The sequence below is a fragment of the Diuraphis noxia genome, unplaced genomic scaffold (genome assembly GCF_037042655.1).
Source record: "Diuraphis noxia isolate RWA-SAM2 unplaced genomic scaffold, SU_Dnox_SAM2 contig0001, whole genome shotgun sequence".
Lineage (NCBI taxonomy): Eukaryota > Metazoa > Arthropoda > Insecta > Hemiptera > Aphididae > Diuraphis > Diuraphis noxia.
In genome coordinates this window covers 37594320-37614516 of record NW_028301711.1, presented here as the reverse complement: position 1 = coordinate 37614516, position 20197 = coordinate 37594320, and the positions used below count along the sequence as shown (strand labels likewise).

Here is a 20197-nt window from a genome sequence, read left to right as displayed (position 1 = left end):
TTCAGTAGCCAATTCAAGTGTTACCAAAATTGGGAACCAATTCAATAGTCGCCATCAGAGCTAAGTATCAGAATAATAGCCGGTAGACGATTAGACAGTAGTAGACCTGTTATTATGGTCTGTGAAGTAGTAATGAAATGTGCCAATCACACTGTGTTATAATATTGTATAATCGACATAATGATAGTTATGGGCCAGTGGCGTAACTATGGTGGGGGTGATGTGGGTGATATATCAAACCAATTAGGTCAAAACCTTTTTTTCCAACGCATTTTTATAAATTTACTTACTTAATAGTATATCAGAAGTATGTACTTGGGTTTTAATTTTAACTTGATTTTAATTGTCTACCAGTTTACAAGAAACTAACAATTTTTTTCAGGCAATACTAAATGGATTAGCTACTACGTCCATAAATAGGCACATTAACTTACAGGTTGGTTAAGTAATTGAGGAGCTAGCAAAAAAACCAGAAAACTAGATATTTTATTATATTCATTCAATTTGTTTAATACGTATGTTCTATTTGTTAATAATGATAAATACTCATATCACCCCTTAAATTAAGGTCCAAGTTATGCCACTAGTACCTATGTGAAATGTTTCACATGACATTAGCATATTAAGCTTAATATACCTACGGATTACGGAACGAAAACTGTTCAATAGATTGCTATTTACATAAACTGTCCATCATAAATGCTAACATTAAGTGCCAAAAAATATAACTACTAGTTTCATATTAGATATTTAGATTCTAATGCAATACAATTACTATGAATATATCCCATGAAAAAATAATTTATAATTCGATACTTAGTTTTTAAATTATAAAAATGTAAACTTTAAAGAACAAAATTCATAGAAATATTACCTCACTTATTAGTTATAAAAATATCTTAATTTTGTATGTACATGTTTCATATTATGTTAAGTTACTTATTTGTATATAAACAATTGTGGTGATTGGGCTATTGATAAATTAAAAGCATAAATGTGTTATTGTTCCCTATGTTTATATATATTTGATCAGCAATGTCTGTTTTCCTAAATACAATAGTTGATGTACATTACATTTATATCATAACATTTATAATCAAACAATTATATTAAAAGTGTCCAAGACGTATTGCATTAATTACACTTATTTTTTAGCTTTACTAGGAAAATTGGTGATTTATCATTTGTCACCAACAATGATTAATATTTATAAAATTTAAAATTTCTCATTAACTTATACTTATTTAAAATAAATAACTATAAGTATAAAAATTGTATAGTTGTATCTTGCCTCTAAAATAGTTTCTAAAACTAAACAATTAATTTAAAATCTAAAAAATGAACTTCATTCTATTTATGATTTAAAATAAACAAATTACAATCTGTGAATTATGTAATATTTATTGTAAAAACTCATCATATTATTTATTTTGGTTCAAAAATAATGACTTCATTATATCATTCAATCTCTCAATTGCCACCTGAGCATGTAGTTTGATAGTTTCATCTTTATCACACTGATATTGGAACTTGAGCATATGGTAGATATCTTTTATACTGTCTGTCAAGATCTGTGAACATTGAATTATATTAGTACTTATTACATACATAAATTAATTTTGGAAAATCTTTTCAATTATTGTTTAAGAATGAGTATCGAAATTGTATGGATAAATATGAATTATATTTGAACTCAAAAAAATAAAAGGGAAACCATGTTTTGGCCAGAGGTTCCTAAACTATGGTACATAGTCATATAGTCACATGGTAGAATGTAGAAGGTAAATTTATTTTTATATTTATTTATGTTTGTGTTAGATATAATATTAGTTTATATTTTGTATAAATTATTTTTGAATTTTATTTCTACTATCATAAAACATGTTAAAAATGTTAATAAATCGTAATTGACATCTGTCAACATAAACCATGCACTATTTAAAGTTTTTTACTGTCTTATTTTATTGAAATGTTGTTTACATATTTTCAGTCATTATGCATGTGACTAACTTATACTAAATAAGTAAAAATAATTAAACTCTGATTTAAATATTATATGATTCAATAACAATATACCAAAATCTAAAATAATGTACATTTTATTTATTTTAATAATACATGCTAATAGTTATTATTAGGGCAGAAAACTTGAAGCATTTGCACATTTGTTTTGCACAGTCACAAGAATAGCAGAGTACAATACAAATACATTTCATGATTTTACAAAACTAGTTTTGAAATTTTATTGTGCATATAAATGCATATTTTGCGTTTTTTTTTGGTTTTTAAGTCATATTTTACACTTTTATACACTATTTTATACTTTTTAAAACATATTTAACTTAAATCGATTTTTCCACTGTGACATTTTTATTTCAAACAATACAGTGAAAATGTTTAAATAAAAATGTATTTATTTTTAATTTTTGTCATATTATGTGGTTTTTGAGTGTGCACGGGCCCACATTTTTTGTAGAAGCGATAACAATCTAATGTCGTACACTATACCTATGACATAACTACCACAGCTTTGTGCGCACCACACGGGCTTTTATTCGATTAAGATTAATTTATGAAACGTTTCTAAACATGACAATAATCAGTATTTTAGTATTTAGTCTCAGTCAGTTCTGCGGAATGTACATTTGTGTTAAAAAAAATTTAAGTGCATATTATGGGGTTTTAAAGTGCATAAGTGCTTGCATATTTAAAGCTTTTTTAGAGCTACAAGTCCTTTGCCTTAGTTATTATGATTTGTTATGAACTTACTTCAAGTAGTTCAGAATCTCCTCCTTGAATGATCATCTGTAATAATAAAACAGCTGCTCTACGGGGTTCAATTGCTGGATCAAATCGTAGTACATAATCCGCACAGTTAACAATTTCAGCAACAATTGATCCAAGATTATAACGTAAAAGTCGACAAACGTCAGCAAGATTTGAAAGACTTGATGCTCTAACTAAATGATCATTGTCTCTGACACCAGCCATAAAAGTGTTTAGTAATCGGTTTTTATACAAAGGAATAGTTTCATCTAAATGTTAAATCATCATAGTTTCAACTTTTAATTTGAACAATATATAATTAATTTACATGTAAGTGTTCATACATACTTAATGATTTTATAGTTTTCATCAAGACTTCACCAATTTTTAATCTAGTTTCCGGTGAATGGTTGTAATTTATTGGCATACTGTACTCTTCACAAAGTATTGGGAGAATATCATTTGGATAATATGAACATAATGAAGACAATGTGAATATGGCACTTAAATACAAATATGAATCAGTGTTCTTTAAATTTTCCTATAAATGATTATTATATAATATTACATTTTAGAATAAAAGTGCTGATACTAATAATATTATTTTATCACTTATAATACATACCTGAATCACAATTAATATTTCTGTTTTCTTTACAAGAACCATTTTGTCTCCGGATTCTATCAATTTTTTTAACTCCATTAATGCATGGGATCTACAAGGTAATAATGGATCCCTGGTATCAAATAACACATCATCGATTGTACGCTGATTACCCACTGGCTGTTTTGAACAAATGTTATAAATTCGTCTAATTTTCTCTTGCGTTTTTAAAATCAAATCATTAAACATACCATCCTTTTCAATCTGTGAAATTTTTGTAAGGTATTCCATAATACAGTCAAATTGATAACTTTTATTGGTGTTTTCTAATACGCATCCAAGCACCATCAGTACAATAGAGAGAACTTCAACATCAATTACATTATTTTCACTGATAGCTTTTAGTATCGACTTAATAAAATTTAAAACTATTTCTGGATCAATAGAAATTGATTTTTGTACATCATCTTTTTCAATTAAGTGATGAATAGCTTTAACAATGAATAGTTTTTCCATTATAGAATAATCATTTGATGAAACATCAGTATACATATCAAGTAAAGTTATAAACATTGTTTTCATTAATTTTGAGTCTGCACGATTGTCCATTAAATCCAAAATCAAATCAACTTGATTTTCTAAATTCAACTGGTGTTCTTTTTCAGCATATTTTATTTGTATATTTCCACTATCATCATCATACCTTACAGAAATTTGGTATTGAGAAAATATTATCAGTTTTAAATGATCTTTACAATCAGAAAAATTAATTAATATTAAGAAAACTAAATCTTCTAGTTTAGATTTTAAATAATATACACCATTAGCAACGGCTGTATACACATTGTATATAGTTGCAGCAACATGTATCAATAATTTTGGATTTAAAGACCAAATTTCATTCCTGAATAAATAGAAAAGGGAATGTAAATCTTCAATACATCTTGACAATACAATACTTTCATCATTTTGAATTTTGCTTATTTTTATTGATTGTTCAATTGGTCTTATATATAATGCTAGAAAATCATTATAATTTTCAATAGACATTAAATGAATGCAAAAAACAGCAATGCTACGAAATTGGAGTTGATGAAAATTTGTGCTGGATCTTAATAACTCCCATATCTAAAGCATTTTTAATACAATATATAAGAATAAGATATTAAAGAAATAAAATATTTTATTATTATTAAACATTGAATAATAATTCTTCCTTGTAAAGAAACATAATACCACTAGTATTCTATACTTAAGCCACATATATATAATATATGGCTTATTTTTAAGTGTTATTTACCTGAGGTACAATATAATCAGTATACTTCGTTTTTGATTTTATGTAATAATTATGGATTAAATTCGACCATTCTTGAAGACCATGCTGGTTAATGTTTTGTGATGTTTCAGAAATTAAATCACATGCAACTCTTAAGAATGTTTGAATTCCTTTAGATTGTAACAACAAATCTGAAAATAATTCTCCAAGACCAAGCTTTATATGTTTTTGGCAATTCTGAAAAATATAATTAATTTGATTTGCAACGGATATTTACAATTTCCTTTGAGGCCAGGTATAGGGTTATAGCGGGATCACTTTATATATATAAAAAAAAAAAAAAAAACTAAAAAAGAATTACAATACAGATATTATCCTCAGAGATTAAGATTTTAGAAAAAAACAAATTATACTTTTAAAAAGGTGGAAAGAGGTGTACTGTTCAGTAATAAATAAAAAGTATGTATAAATAACTGTAATAAATTTGTTAAACATCAATGGAATGATATAAAATCATTTTACACAAAAAACGATCTTGAGCAAAAACATTCTGCAAGTTTATATTGCTAAGTATATTTTATGAAATTAATACCATCACATAAGTAATTTTGTTATTAGTTATTCAAAAAAAGTACATTTTTTTTTTTTTTTTTTTTTGTCAAAAAAAATGCATTTAAAAATGTTTTAATGTGTATAAAATAATAAAGTATAGTAATATATTTAAAAAGTTTTAAGTTAACCTACCCACCAATAATATTTTTAATGATTTTTTGATTGATATTAGACAATGATTCTCAGTACATAATTTACTTCATGTAATGAGTATTTCAAAGCTAAAAATTTTATTTTGCACTTTTAGTAATTGAAACATTTTGTTGGTTTTTAATGCATACTAAGTGCTATAAATTGTTTTCTTGATATTTAAGTTGTTTTTATTTAATAGGTTTTTCCACGAGAATTGTCAATCTATATTTTACTATTAAATTTCTATCCCATTTAAATTATTGATTGTGGAGTGTAACCCAAAGTTGGACAAATAAAAATAATTAGTCAGTCTGGTTACATCGCAGTTCTATTACGTGTGTAAATGTGTTTTTACTTTATGCTTGTAATTTTATTTTATTATTAATTTTATTCTAACACGATACTCGTCTCCATATGTTAAATACTGTGTTAAAATACCAAATTGTATAGAAAAAAAATGTATGATATTTTTAACACGTTGACTGCCATGCAGCCGCCGGCGGCCTCAGGAATATTTATCATTTTTCAGTGTCATTATAAATTTGTATTTGTATATATACTATTGAATTTGAAAAAAAATTAAATATACAAAAAAAAAATGTTAAAATTATGTTTATTACACCAAAAAAATTTCAACTATTCCCACTACGCCACAGCATATTTTCAAGATCATTATTGTAGCGCCATGGAAAAGTTAATAATATAAATCAAAATTTATTTACGGCAGCCCGCGGCCATATGGCCTCCTACGAATGATATGGTGCGGCAGCCGGCGATCTAAAAATTATCAATACTTAATTATTATTATACGGACGCCGGCGGCCGCACGGCAGTCAATGTGTTAAGGAGATTTTTGAGGTGAAATGCATTTTTGGTTAATTTTTAGAGCATATTCCAATACTATATGGTTTTAAATCTATTTAAATCCGAGCTCTAGTGATCATAATTCTCATTTGTTACTATATAGATAATGTCTTATCGATCACTATGTAGTAGTAGTATACAGTGTGTTCACGATATGAGGTACCACTTAATATTTTTTCTGGATGACCTTGGATTGAAATGGTATTTTCAAGAGGTAATAAGGAGTACCCAAATACACATTGTCAGGCAAAATTCAAATTTGTAACTCTCTCAGAACGCGCAAGCGCAATACAACTTACTTTTTTTTCAATGGCAACACCATTTTTTTATACTGGTTCAGGTAGAGTATTTTTTTTCCAACAATTTTTGTACACAAAGTTTTTTCTAACTATAAAATTTTCAAAGTTACAGTATGGTCAAATTTAATATTTACGTAGATATAATCTGCTTATAACAATATTTTAATAATGTTGATTTTATAATTGAGCTACCTATTTTCATATCATCATTTACTCTAATTATAATCACTTGAGTTGATTATTTGCCTTTTCATTATAAGTTATTATTAATCTGGTTTATTTATAATAAATTGATAACTGAATTATAATAATAATTTTCCGGTATAATAATATGTTATTGTCATAATTTAACAATATTAATTATTATTATTTGCAATAAAAAAAATTATTTATAATAATTATTATAACACATTATGAACTAGTTTTGTTTCAGATGAATCTAACTTGAAGTCTTTGGGACTAGTGATCTATCACATTTATTCCGTAATTGTTCTTTGTGCTTTACAATAATTTATTAAAATTAATAACAGTGAAAAAATTTAACTTATCTTGATTTTCAGTGAATGTAACCGTAGTACTCGACAAGCTATTCAAATTTATGCAGATCGGTATCCTGATAGGTATCACCACACAATTATTTCCATAGACTTTTAAATGGATTAAATTAAAATGAAGAATTTCCTGGTAATCGAAATGAAAGACCACGTAAACAGTGTAGACCAAATAATTTTGATGAAAACTCTGAATTACGGGTATTGGACTACATACGTGAAAATCCACGTTCATCAATCAGACATGTATCTCAAGAAGTAGGTAAATCAGTTGACACAGTATATAACAATATAACAATTTGAAAAAATACAAAATGTATCTGTATAAAATTGATTTTGTCCAACATTTACGTATTAGAGATTCTGAATGTCGATTAGAGTTTTTAGCATGGTTTAATGTTCAGTTAGATATAGACAGTTCATTTTATAATTGTATTCTTTAGACTGATGAGTCAAAATTTACGAATAATGGTATAATGAATAAACAAAACCATAAATTTTGGGATAATACAAATTCAAACTGGTCTAGAGAAACTAAATTTCAAACTATTTGGGGGATCAATGTGTGGTGTGGATCATTTGATGGAAAGCTGTTATGTCCCTATTTTTATGAGGGAATACTCACTGGTTGTATTTAGATTTTATTGTAAATTAACATTAATGTTTGAAGATGTTTCATCAGCCATGCGGAAAAATCTATATTTTCAACAAGATGGTACACTAGCATATAATGCCATCATTGTTCGACAATATTTAAATTAAATATTTCCAAACTGATGAAACGGTACTTATGGGGTAATCCCATGGCCAACAAGATCTCCAAATTTGACACCATTGGACTATTATTTATACATTTAAAAACCGTTGTATATGCAGATCCACCAACTAATGTAGGTACAAGATTTAAAAAATAAAATACAAGTGGCATGTAATAATTTAACTGAAGATCAAATAAAAGCAGCAACATCACAAATTGTTGAGACATTTGGAATCATGTTTAGAAAATCAAGATGGAAACTTTGAACAATTTATTAGATAAAACATATAAATAAGTCAATAGTAATAAGTTCTAAAATTATTAGATATGTTAATTCAATAAAATTTAAATAAACAAATTTGTAGTATTAATTTTTTTTAAATTTTATTTAACTTCAACTATTTGTATTTATTAACTTGTAACTGTAGATAGAGTAAATAACGATAATAAATAATTTTAGTGTTCTTTGTATGTAAGTAGCAAATTAAAAATATCAAAAAGCTCAATATTATAAAATGAACATTATTAAAATGTGGTTCAGATCAAGCAGATCAAGTATACCTACATAAATATAAAACTTGACCATACTATAGCTTTGCCAATTTTATAACTAGAAAAAGACATTGTGTACAAAAATTGTTTGAAAAAAATAATACTCTACATGAATCCATATAAAAAAATCGGTGTTGCCATTGAAAAAAAAGTAAGTTGTATTGCTACTGAGAGAGTTGCAAATTTGAATTTTGCCTGACAATGTGTATTTGGGTACACCCTATTACCTCCTGAAAATACCATTTCAATCCGAGGTCATCCAGTAAAAATATTAAGTGGTACCTCATGTCCTGAACACACTGTATATTTGTAATATTATTTTAGACTGAAAAGAAAATTAAAATGTTGTAAAAAATGCTCCAAAACTTGAAAAATCTCTTACAAAACATAAAGACTCTAAAAATGTTAAATTTGTCGAAAAATGCAAAATGTACATTAAAATAAAATATCTACTTAATGTTATATTTTTAATCAATAGACAAAAAAAATCTTAAAAACTATTTTTAATAAAAGATTTTGAAAAAAAAAATGATTTCAAGTTCAATCATAATTACATACAAAAACATCTAATGCAAGATTTGGCAAGATATTAATATCTAAAATATTATTTTTTTATTTTCTTAATAATACATACCTTATGACCAAGAACAAATATTATTTCTCTAATAAATAAAGGATCTCTTTCTATCAAAATGAGGTTTTTGAGAATGTTTTTAAATGTTTTCTGTTCATTTATCAATTGCTCATATTTTAATTGATCTATAGCACTTTCTGTTGCAATTTCTGAACCAGGTTTTGCAATTGGTAACAGACATAATTGACATATTCCCGCTAATAAAACATTTGTATGTTTTACTAATATGAGTCTTTTTAATGTAGGCTCTTTTATCAGATCAAAAAACGAATTCACATTAAATTTTAGTTCTTCATATGTCTGAAACATACAACAAATAAATGGTTTGAAAATAAATTTTATTTATAGTATTTATCAATAATTATTAATTTAAGCATGGTACCTATTAAAAATGTATTGAAATAAAAAAAATAAATATTTTATTTTTTATACTAAAATCTAAAATTATTTCTACCTAGTAAAAGAAAAATTCATATTGCATAGTGTCTATGCATGAAATCTTTTCATAAAAATTGATTATTTCATGAAATAGAAATGGATTTTTCATACTTAGAAAATACTTTATAAAATTATAACTTTTCATGAAATGGTCAGCACAATTCGACATTGTGTAATTTGTTCTTGTTTTTAATTTATTTTTATTATATATTATTTTTAAATTTATTCATATAGTGATTTAACATTTAGTACATACAATTATTATTAATATCATTTATTTAAAGTATATACGAGTGTTATCTATTCATGAGATATTTAATACCATACATACCATACAAGATTTTATACACATAAGTTGTCTTATTTATTTAAAAACCTGTAACGTATACATAGTATTATAAAATTATTTTAGTATTTAAAAAGGTATTACACTTATAATATGAATAATATACACTTGTGTATTCACACAATGAAAAAAGCTATATTTTGAAATAATTAAAATTAAATGAGATATGTGTCATAGAAAATATAAAGTCTCTCTCGCCTACTTATACAATTTTTTAAAAATATTTTTATACCTAAGTATTTTTATTATTCAATATTAATTTACGTATTAAACATTACTAGGTATGTAAAACTTGCCATAATTATTTTTAAATAAATACAAAGGAAATTCATATATTTATAAAAATGTTTATGGTATTAAATATAACATAAATAAATAATAATAATAATAGGTGTGTGGTAAATGTTTTATTTCAAAAACTGTATGACAAAGTACTAAAAAGTGAAAAAATATATGATGTCGAATTGGAGATATAATTTCATGAAATGATTGATTTATAGGAGTATATTAGTTAGTTAATTAGTTTTAATTGTTCTAACTTCTAACTGTAGTTTTCAAAACAAAATCAAATATTTTTTAAATATTCTTATAGTGATATGATTTTATTAGTTTCTGAAAAAAAAATAAAAAGTGATGATCACTAATAAATAAATTTATTATGTACAAAATATTATCTGTAGATTATTCAATTTGTAACTTTGTAATTCCAATACACATAATTATATTATATTAAGCAATTTTCATTACCGAATTAGGTGCAATTTTTTCAGTGAGTTGTTCATATTTTTGGTTATTCTCAAATGATTTCCAAATACTTGGAATAAGACATGGAATGAAACCATAAGTGACAACAGAGTGTATGCTTCTTGATACTATAGCACAATGAATTGAACTTAAAATTATATCAGTAGAATCATCAGAATGCTTTAACATACATTCTTTTAAAGAAGACAATAGTTCAATTAGTTTATTAACGTAAAGGAATCTGAAAATATTAATGTCTCTTCATATTATAATAATCAAAAATAAAAATAAATACATTACCTAAGACTTTGATTTTTGTATTCATTGGAATGACCAGATATATTAATATCTCTAACTCTTTTTAAGTTACTATCATTAAATGTTTCACCTAAAATATTTACAAATCGTAAATAAAATAATAACATATCATAACATAAATATTTATTTATACATTTAATAATATATTGTACCTAAAACTTCATAATTTAAATTCTTAAAACAAACAAGTGGTTATATAAAGACATTATACATAGTGAACTTATTCATTGTAGATACTAAATAGGTATAACATTGATAGTAAATACTTAGAATTCCTTTAACTACATAAGTTAAGCTTACTCCTCTGAACCATTAAAAAATATGCCTACAATAAAGTAGATTCAAAACTATATAGTTATTTTGACATAAGTTTAAACAATTAATTAGATATTTACTTTGATTTTGTAACATCGCTGGCTTATATCAGGTAAGTATTAAGTATATATTTACTGAAGTATATTATATTATAATTAAATAGATCAGAAACCCAACAAGGAATATTCTACATTAAAATCTCACCAGAATAATTCTTTGAGGTAATTGTGGACATCAAATCGATAATATTTTGAATCTCCATATCAAATATTGAATATTCATATAGTCTTAACTTTAGATTGAGCAGTTACAATAAACATAACTAATTCAATTACAAAAAAACTCGTTTTATAAAATACTCTATTTATTTAAATAATGGAATTGAATCATGTAACTTCAACAGTTTAATTTACTTTAGAAACAAAAGTTACAAAGCTCTGAACTCGGGAAACGGCGGGACGTGTATTGATAAAACCAAGACAATATGATAACATAATCATATATTTTATCAATAATAAACGATAAACACGTACGGAATACCACGACAACAACGTTCAAAATTTAAAATGTTCGGTTTGTACTGATTTTTTGTCGGCTTGTCTTTTCGTATTTTGTTATGTTCACTGGACTGGATAACGATTGACTATTGCTCAATTGTAAACATTTTTTTGTTTTCGATTTTATTGTTTCCCAAACCACACTATTGGGTTTGTGTTTTCAGTTTTCACGTACAGATTTTTTTTCATTTTGTTTTTGTTATTGATGCACAGAACATAATAAACTAAATATAAAAATGGTAAGCTAAATAAAATAATAATGTGTTAGAAGTAGATGCCTGACTAGCGAAAGATATTCTAAATAATTTATCATAGTGTTCGTGGCGTTTGAAAATTAATTTGTTATTGTTGTTTTGGTGATTTCAGGTTTCGTTGGATCCTGTACGCATTTTGAAACACCAAGCTGAAGAAGACAGAGGGGAAAATGCACGTCTATCCAGTTTCATCGGTGCAATTGCCATTGGTGATTTGGTCAAAAGCACACTGGGTCCAAAAGGTATGGACAAGATACTAATTTCTATGGGTCGAGGTGGTATGGATTCCAAAGTTGAAGTGACTAATGACGGTGCAACTATATTGAAGAATATTGGAGTGGATAACCCAGCAGCTAAAATATTGGTTGACATGTCAATGGTTCAAGATGCTGAAGTTGGTGATGGTACTACATCTGTCACTGTATTAGGTAAATTTGTATTCAGTTATATTAATTATAATTGCCTATGTTACCAAATAAAATTAATAAATATTTTTAAGTTTTTAAGATACCTTACCTACAAAAATGTAATTTAACTTTTATCTTTATAACCCCCTAGTGAGCTACCTAGGTAGTTAGTATCCATTTTTAATAAATACATAATAACGAATGGCATAACTAAATAATATATATTCTTTTATTAATTAACATACCTAATTAATAAAATTAAAAATTAAATACAATGTGTTCTGGGAAGAAGTGACCGGCTGTTGCCATGTAAAAGTGTGCCAAAAATTATGAAGAAATACTCTTAAAGAGAGGGTATACTTTTATTTCTTAATTATCTCTTTATTTCTAAGGGTAAATCAAATAATATTTTTATTTTAAGTAATTAAAAAAACACTTTTTTTAAAAAAATATCACATTTTACTATGTTAATGCATTATAATTATTTTAAAGTAAATTCATATTATATACAATATACAATATTATAAATTAAATTAATTAGTTATAAAATATTTTATGGGGGGGGGGGGGGTTGAACCCCTAATCCCCCTCCCCATATATGGTCTTGGTGAAAGCGTTAAATACCAAAATATTAACAGCCTCAACACATTTAACTTCTTGGGCCCCGCCTTTGTTAATCTACATGTTAAAATATATCTTATATAGTGTGATCATGATATTAGGTACCACCGAATATCTCAGCTGGGTACCCTTGTATTGAAATGGGGTTTTTGGGTGGTGATAGGGAGTACTTAAATACATATTTTCAGACCAATTTAACATTTTTAGCTTTCTTAGTACCCACAATACAACTTACATTCTTTAAAACATTTATTACATAAAAATCTTTTTACTATTTTCAAAACTGACCAAATTAGAGTAGCTCAAAATTTGGATTCTTATTGAGTTCTTATAGTTTAAACATACATTATTTTTGTGTTTTTAAGCATAAATAACTTTTTTTGTTATTCTAATATCGAAAAAATAAAAACTATATTTGTCAGACACAATTTTGCTTTTTATATGGTGAAAGTTTTGTTTCTTACTTATAACTGTAGCAGGGGCTGTAGCTTTCTTGATTCTTTCCCACGCAAAACAGTTTTTGCTATGTTACACACTTGTAAGACAACACATGCTAGTGTGGCGTCCTTTTAATATCTATTAATTAGTATATTAGGTTTATACAAGGTTTATATAATAATAAAAATAGACATATACTCAGATAGGTAATATTAAATACATTTTTTATTTTATATTATATAGCTGCAGAATTATTACGAGAAGCTGAAAAATTAGTTGATCAAAAAATTCATCCACAGATCATTATTGCTGGATGGAGAAAGGCAACACAAATAGCACTTGAAGCTTTAAAACTGGCTTCATTAAATCATAGCAAAAATGAAGCTGAATTTAGAGAAGATTTATTAAATATTGCTCGTACAACATTAAGTTCTAAAATCTTGTCTCAACATAAAGAACATTTCGCTAAACTATCAGTAGATGCAATCTTGCGTTTAAAAGGATCTGGAAACTTATCAGCTATACAAATTATAAAGTTAAAAGGTGGTTGTTTGGAAGATTCATTCTTGGATGAAGGTAAAACACATTTTAAATCAACACTAAAAAAATCATATTTAAATTTGTAAATAAATTGATAATCCCCTTTTATTTATTTTTTTTATAGGTTTTCTTCTTGACAAGAAAATTGGCCAATTTCAACCAAAACGTTTAGAAAATGCGCGTATATTAATAGCAAATACACCTATGGATACTGACAAAATAAAAGTTTTTGGGTCTCGTATAAAAGTTGATTCTATGGCAAAAGTTGCTGAACTTGAATTAGCAGAAAAAGAAAAAATGAAAGATAAAGTTGGAAAAATCCTTGCTCATGAATGTAACGTGTTTATAAATAGGTAATATGAAATTCGTAAAATAATTAATGTATCTGCTTGAATTTATTCATTGTTAAGTGTACACCAAACTTGAATTTGCTTTCTCAATCTTACAAACGCATAACATAGCAAATTTACGCTCAGAAGTTCACGTTTTATTCTGTTAGATTAGGATAAACCTAATATGAAACTTGATGATAAGGACATTATCTGAGTTTTGTTGGAAGTTTTTAAGTTTATTCAATTTTTAAATGAGTAATAAGCATTTTTATTTTACAATTCATTATATACACAAAACTCTCTTATCAACTGAATTATCATAAAACAATTTCCAACATAACACAGATAATGTTCTTACCATCAAGTTCTATAATAGCTCTATTCTCTCTAATTATTAATCTAACAGAATAAAACATGAACTCCTAAGCGTAATTTTGCTATGTTACGTGTTTGTAAGACTGAGACAACAAATTCGGAAGTGGCGTACTTTTAACACGTTGACTGCCATGCAGCCGCCGGCGGCCACAGCAATATTTATCATGGGTACGCTAAAGACATTTTTCAGTGTCATTATAAATTTGTATTTGTATGTATACTATTGAATTTGAAAAAAAATTAAAAATACAAAAAATATGTTAAAATTATGTTTATTACACCAAAAAAATTGCAACTATTCCCTCTACGCCACAGCATATTTTCAAGATCATTATTGTAGCGCCATGGAAAAGTTAATAATATAAATCAAAATTTATTTACGGCAGCCCTCGGCCGTATGGCCTCCTACGAATGATATGGTACGGCAGCCGGCAGTCTAAAAATTATCAATACCTAATTATTATTATATGAAGGCCGGCGGCCGCATGGCAGTCAACGTGTTAAAATAATATCTATTTTTTCCACCCTTTAAGTACATATTTTCAAATGTAAAAATTAAAAAATATGTACCATTGTTTTTATAACCAATAATTATATTTAGTGTATTTAGAATTTAACTGAATTTGGGTTCCTACTACATATACAATGTATTTATATATTTTTAATGACATTAAAAAGTAAATGGAACTTACCTTAATAGGTAATATTCAAAAATTCAATTTGAAGCATAGTTGTATAGTTGCACCTGATCTTCCTGGATAACTAATGGCAACTTATAATAAATAAATTCTAATTTTCATTAAATATTTCTCCTATAACCAATAGCAACCATTTATAGACAAAAATATCTACTGAACATAATAAAATACCTCGTTTGAGTACCTTCTCGGATGATGGTAGGAGAATGAAAATTCTTTACGGCCTATTCTCAGAACTACTGAATAAACACAATTTCATGAGAATCGGTCAAGCCATTTCAAAGGAGTTTAGTTACAAACACCATCACATGAGAATTTTATGTATAAGATTTTCTTTTTAATGAAGTTATTTAATACCTAATATTTAATAATCTTAATGTATTTGACAATAATTATATTATTTATGTATCAATACAACATTTATTTGCCATCAGTGTTGTCAGATATCTGATGTAATAAGTTTTATTTCATAATACTATATTCATAGCAAAGAAGTTGCACACCATTTGTGGCCATTCTAATTTATCCACACCATACCAATTTTGTTGGGTAGAACCAACCAAATATGTAGAGTCAAAAAAACTTCTCAATTATAGCCATTAATCATGACAAAATATTAAAATAATATTTACCATTTCAGGCAATTGATCTACAATTATCCAGAACAACTTTTTGCTGATGCTGGTATAATGGCTATTGAGCATGCTGATTTTGATGGCATTGAACGTTTAGCACTGGTCACTGGGGGTGAAATTCTATCAACTTTTGATTCACCTGCTATAGCCAAGTTGGGAACGTGCAAACTTATTGAAGAAATAATGATTGGTGAAAGCACTTTATTGCAATTTTCTGGTGTGGCTCTTGGTGAAGCTTGTACTATTGTTATTCGTGGAGCGACTGAACAAATTATCGATGAAGCTGATCGTTCTTTACATGATGCCTTATGTGTTTTATCATCTACTATTCGTGAGCCAACTATTGTCTATGGCGGTGGATGTAGTGAAATGTTGATGGCAAATGCTGTAAGCGCTGAAGCAGCAAAAACTCCAGGCAAAGAAGCTGTAGCTATGGAAGCATTTTCTAGAGCACTACAATCTCTTCCCATCACTATTGCTGACAATGCTGGTTTGGATTCAGCAGAATTAATAAGTGGATTAAGAGCTGCTCATGCCCTAGGCAAAAACAGTTCTGGTCTAGGTCAGTAAACATTTGGTACATTTTATTAGGCACAATGTTTATGTTATTATTATTTTATTTAAGATATGGAAAATGGTTGTTTGGGATGTATGCAAGAGACTGGAATTACTGAATCTTTTGTTGTTAAGAGACAAGTGCTTGTATCTGCTGCAGAAGCTGCTGAAATGATTCTTCGTGTTGATTGCATTATCAAAGCTGCACCTAGACAGCGAGTTGAAGACCGTGGTCATTGTTGAATCAAAAGGCTTATTGTGTAAATCTAATTTCAAACAAACACATTCTAAATTTCAATATAAGACTGCTTTAAAAATATTTTCATTTTCCTATTAATCAATTCATTTCAATTTTGTATTCAAATATTAATTATATTTTTAAAGTATTAAAAAATTTTCATATTTATAAATATGCATCATATGTTTGTATTTATATATTTCTTTTTATATGGAATATTATATTTGTTAAAAACAAAACCTATTATTTGAACAAGTTATAATTTCATTTGATATTTTATTTTGTTTGCTTAGGTTAGGTTAGGCTAACTAACACACCCACATGAGTTGTCTCCGTCTTTCAAGTGTGTAAAATACCAAATTTTTCAAAAAGTTACAATTTAGCTCTGTTAGTTTAAAGTTTAAAGTGAATTGACCTCTAATAAAAATTTAAGGTAACATTATTATCTAGGTTATCATATGGGATTTTTATTATATTTTTATTTTGAAGTGAGTATTTTTAAAAATATAAATTGTTTGTATACCTTGAAATAAAATATAAAGCCTATGTTAATAATATTGATAATAATGTTACCTTTAATTTTTATAAGAGGTAAATTCACTCCAATTTTAAACTAATGGAGCTAAATTGTAATTGCTGAACTTAACATTTGCTATGTTATGCACTTGAAAGATGGTAACAACTCATGTGAAACATCTTAATAACTTATTTATATCAGGTTTTTGCCACAATGTAAATTTTAAACTATTTAATCAGTGTAGGTTATATAGCAGTATCTCACAGCCTATGGTCTTGGGAATTTATTTTAATGTTTCACTAAGTACATATGTGATAATTGAAAAAACTTCCATCATTACACTACAACCTGTTTTAGCAGGGGTATCAAATTATTTGAAAATTTGAACACTTAATGTCAAAAATTACGTTTTGTTTTGTTTTTGAGCGTGCCATGAAAATTATTATATATTATATCGCCAAAATATTTTAATTTTTTTTTAATAACATCATCAATATGAAATCACAACATTTTAATTTTAGGTCCAAGGAAGTATAAAAATAGACGTTTGTTATTTACATAAATTATTTTTATGTAGATATTAAATATTGTTTATCGTTATTAGTAAATGCCTGTGTAGTATGGACTGTGGGTGGGTTTGTATGTTTTAGTGTAAATTAATAATTATTCAACTATAATACCCCTGTACCATTTTTCACTTTCGAGTTGCTTATACCCAGTTAACCATTATTCTTCGATGTTAGCCCATTCAAATTACGATCTTTGGATAGTGTTAAAAATTGGAGGGAGGGGTGGTAAACACTCAGGGTGCTGAAAAGGGTAATCCGTCACTACATATAACTACTCGGACTACACTAATAGGTACCTGTTAACAATAGGTCAGTTACTACCTTCTAGTAAATAGTAGGTAGTTAATACTAGTAAGTATTACTCGATAGTATATGACGTGTGTGAATCAAACTAACTGTGTTATAGTACGATATGTGACAACATAGTGTTTTCACTGCGGATTGCAGCAATAATAAGTGGTAAAACAAAAATACAAAATGTATACTAAATAAGGAACTGATATTTGTTTTACCAATACCTAACATAATAATTATGAGGTGCAATAGACTGATAAATCTAAACTTAAATTTTTAGTGAAAACTTAATTAGTTATGTATAGTAGGAAAAAGTATAGGATAAAGTTGACAATGTTATTTATAAATATTAGGTCTTATAATAATTACAGAAGAATTAATCGACTTCTTAAACGTTAGATCCTCGGCCACCGGCTCCATGGAAACCATTAGCACCGGGAGGCAGATTAGTTGCTAAGGCTTATCGTGCGCCACGTATCTTCAACATCAGAGTTGAGCAGCTATTTTGGATTTCCTTTAGCTTGAACTCGTAGTCGTCTTTTTCTGCCAACTGATTGCTATCCAACCACTGAATGACCGTTTTGCATTCCTTTATATTGGTTTTCTTCTCAGATTCGGTCAACTTGTCGCCGGCCTCTTCCAACACCTGTTTAACACGTAGCTCTCCAACTGATTTTTGGCCTCAATCTTCGCTTTTTGTCGTTCGTCCTCTTCTTTATAACGTTCGGCCTCGCTGAGCATACGATCGATTTCAGCTTGAGACAAACGGCCTTTGTCGTTTTCGATGACGATGTTCTTGGAGCGCCCAGAGCTATTGTCCTTGGCCGAAACGTTCGAAATCCCATTGGCGTCCATATCGAAAGTCACTTCGATCTTGGGTATTCTTCTGGACGCTGGAGGTATGCCAGTCAGGTCAAACGTTCTCAGCAGATTATTGTCCTTTGTCAGGGCCCTTTCACCTTCGAACACCTGAACAGTGACGGCTTGGCTGTTGTCCGAGTACGTAGTGAACGTTTGCATTTGTTTGCATGGAATGGTAGAGTTGCGTTCAATGATTTTGGTCATTACGCCATCGGTTTCAATTCTGAGCGACAGGGGGGGGGGGAGGGGGGGGGTGACGTCCACGAGCAACACATCTTGAATTGCAGAGCTCGTATCACCGCTGAGGATGGCTGCCTGCACCGCTGCGCCGTACGCTACCGCTTCATCGGGATTGATGTTCAGATTGACTGAAAAGAAGTTTTGCAGTAGGCTCTGGATGTTCGGGATCCTTGTAGAACCACCCACGAGTACTACGTCCTGTATGTCTCCTTTGTCCAACTTGGCATCTGCCAATGCCTTCTCTACCGGTCGCAACGTCGAACCATACATTGCAATATGATTTCATATTTGGGGCTTTAATGCTGTTAAAATTAAATAACATATTTTGTATGATCAAAAATTGTATCTATGTGCTTTAAAATATATTTTATTTTATTGATAATATTGCTTTAATATTACCTTATTGTCCTTATTTATTTTAATAACAAAAATACATAAAAATATAGTATGATGTAGTCATGTTGATGTTTGTAACAATATCTAATATATATATAAAAAAATCAGAGATTTGTTAATTAAAATTTTACAAATAACAAAACAAATAGAAATATTAATATTAATTTATATTCTTCTTCTTCTTCTTCTTAACAGCTTAGTGGACCATGTAGGTCCATCGCTGCCACCATTATTTCACTCCATCGGGCCTTATCATTCGCATCTTCCATTTTTACGTTATCATTGATCATTTTTAGATCTTTTACTATTACATCCTTACATCTTGTTCGGGGTTATCCTACAGGTCTTTTCCCCACAATTCTTCCTTCTGTAACTCGTTTTATAATTTTCCCCTCTGCCCTCCAAACATGTCCAGCCCATTCTATCCTCTTGCTTCTGCTATACGATAATATATTTAGT

General features: G+C 27.8%; 2 protein-coding genes and 1 pseudogene across 2 annotated transcripts; 1 reads left to right on the top strand and 2 right to left on the bottom strand.

Moving 5' to 3' along the window:
• Positions 1-1383: 1383 nt before the first annotated feature.
• Tango6 (transport and golgi organization 6) lies at positions 1384-11668 on the bottom strand. Its single transcript, XM_089217271.1, has 9 exons — positions 11416-11668; positions 10879-10966; positions 10582-10819; positions 9051-9350; positions 4671-4886; positions 3392-4498; positions 3115-3307; positions 2770-3035; positions 1384-1571 (listed from the first exon to the last, which is right to left on the bottom strand). The coding sequence occupies exons 1-9, from the start codon at positions 11471-11473 to the stop codon at positions 1422-1424; spliced, it is 2616 nt and encodes an 871-aa protein (XP_089073397.1). The 5' UTR covers positions 11474-11668; the 3' UTR covers positions 1384-1421.
• Positions 11669-11762: 94 nt separating this feature from the next.
• LOC107169158 (T-complex protein 1 subunit beta-like) lies at positions 11763-17033 on the top strand. Its single transcript, XM_089216945.1, has 6 exons — positions 11763-12007; positions 12135-12450; positions 13732-14064; positions 14153-14381; positions 16074-16630; positions 16694-17033. The coding sequence occupies exons 1-6, from the start codon at positions 12005-12007 to the stop codon at positions 16864-16866; spliced, it is 1611 nt and encodes a 536-aa protein (XP_089073071.1). The 5' UTR covers positions 11763-12004; the 3' UTR covers positions 16867-17033.
• Positions 17034-18859: 1826 nt separating this feature from the next.
• On the bottom strand, positions 18860-19612 carry LOC107172471 (heat shock protein 68 pseudogene; annotated as a pseudogene).
• Between the last annotated feature and the right edge of the window lie 585 nt (positions 19613-20197).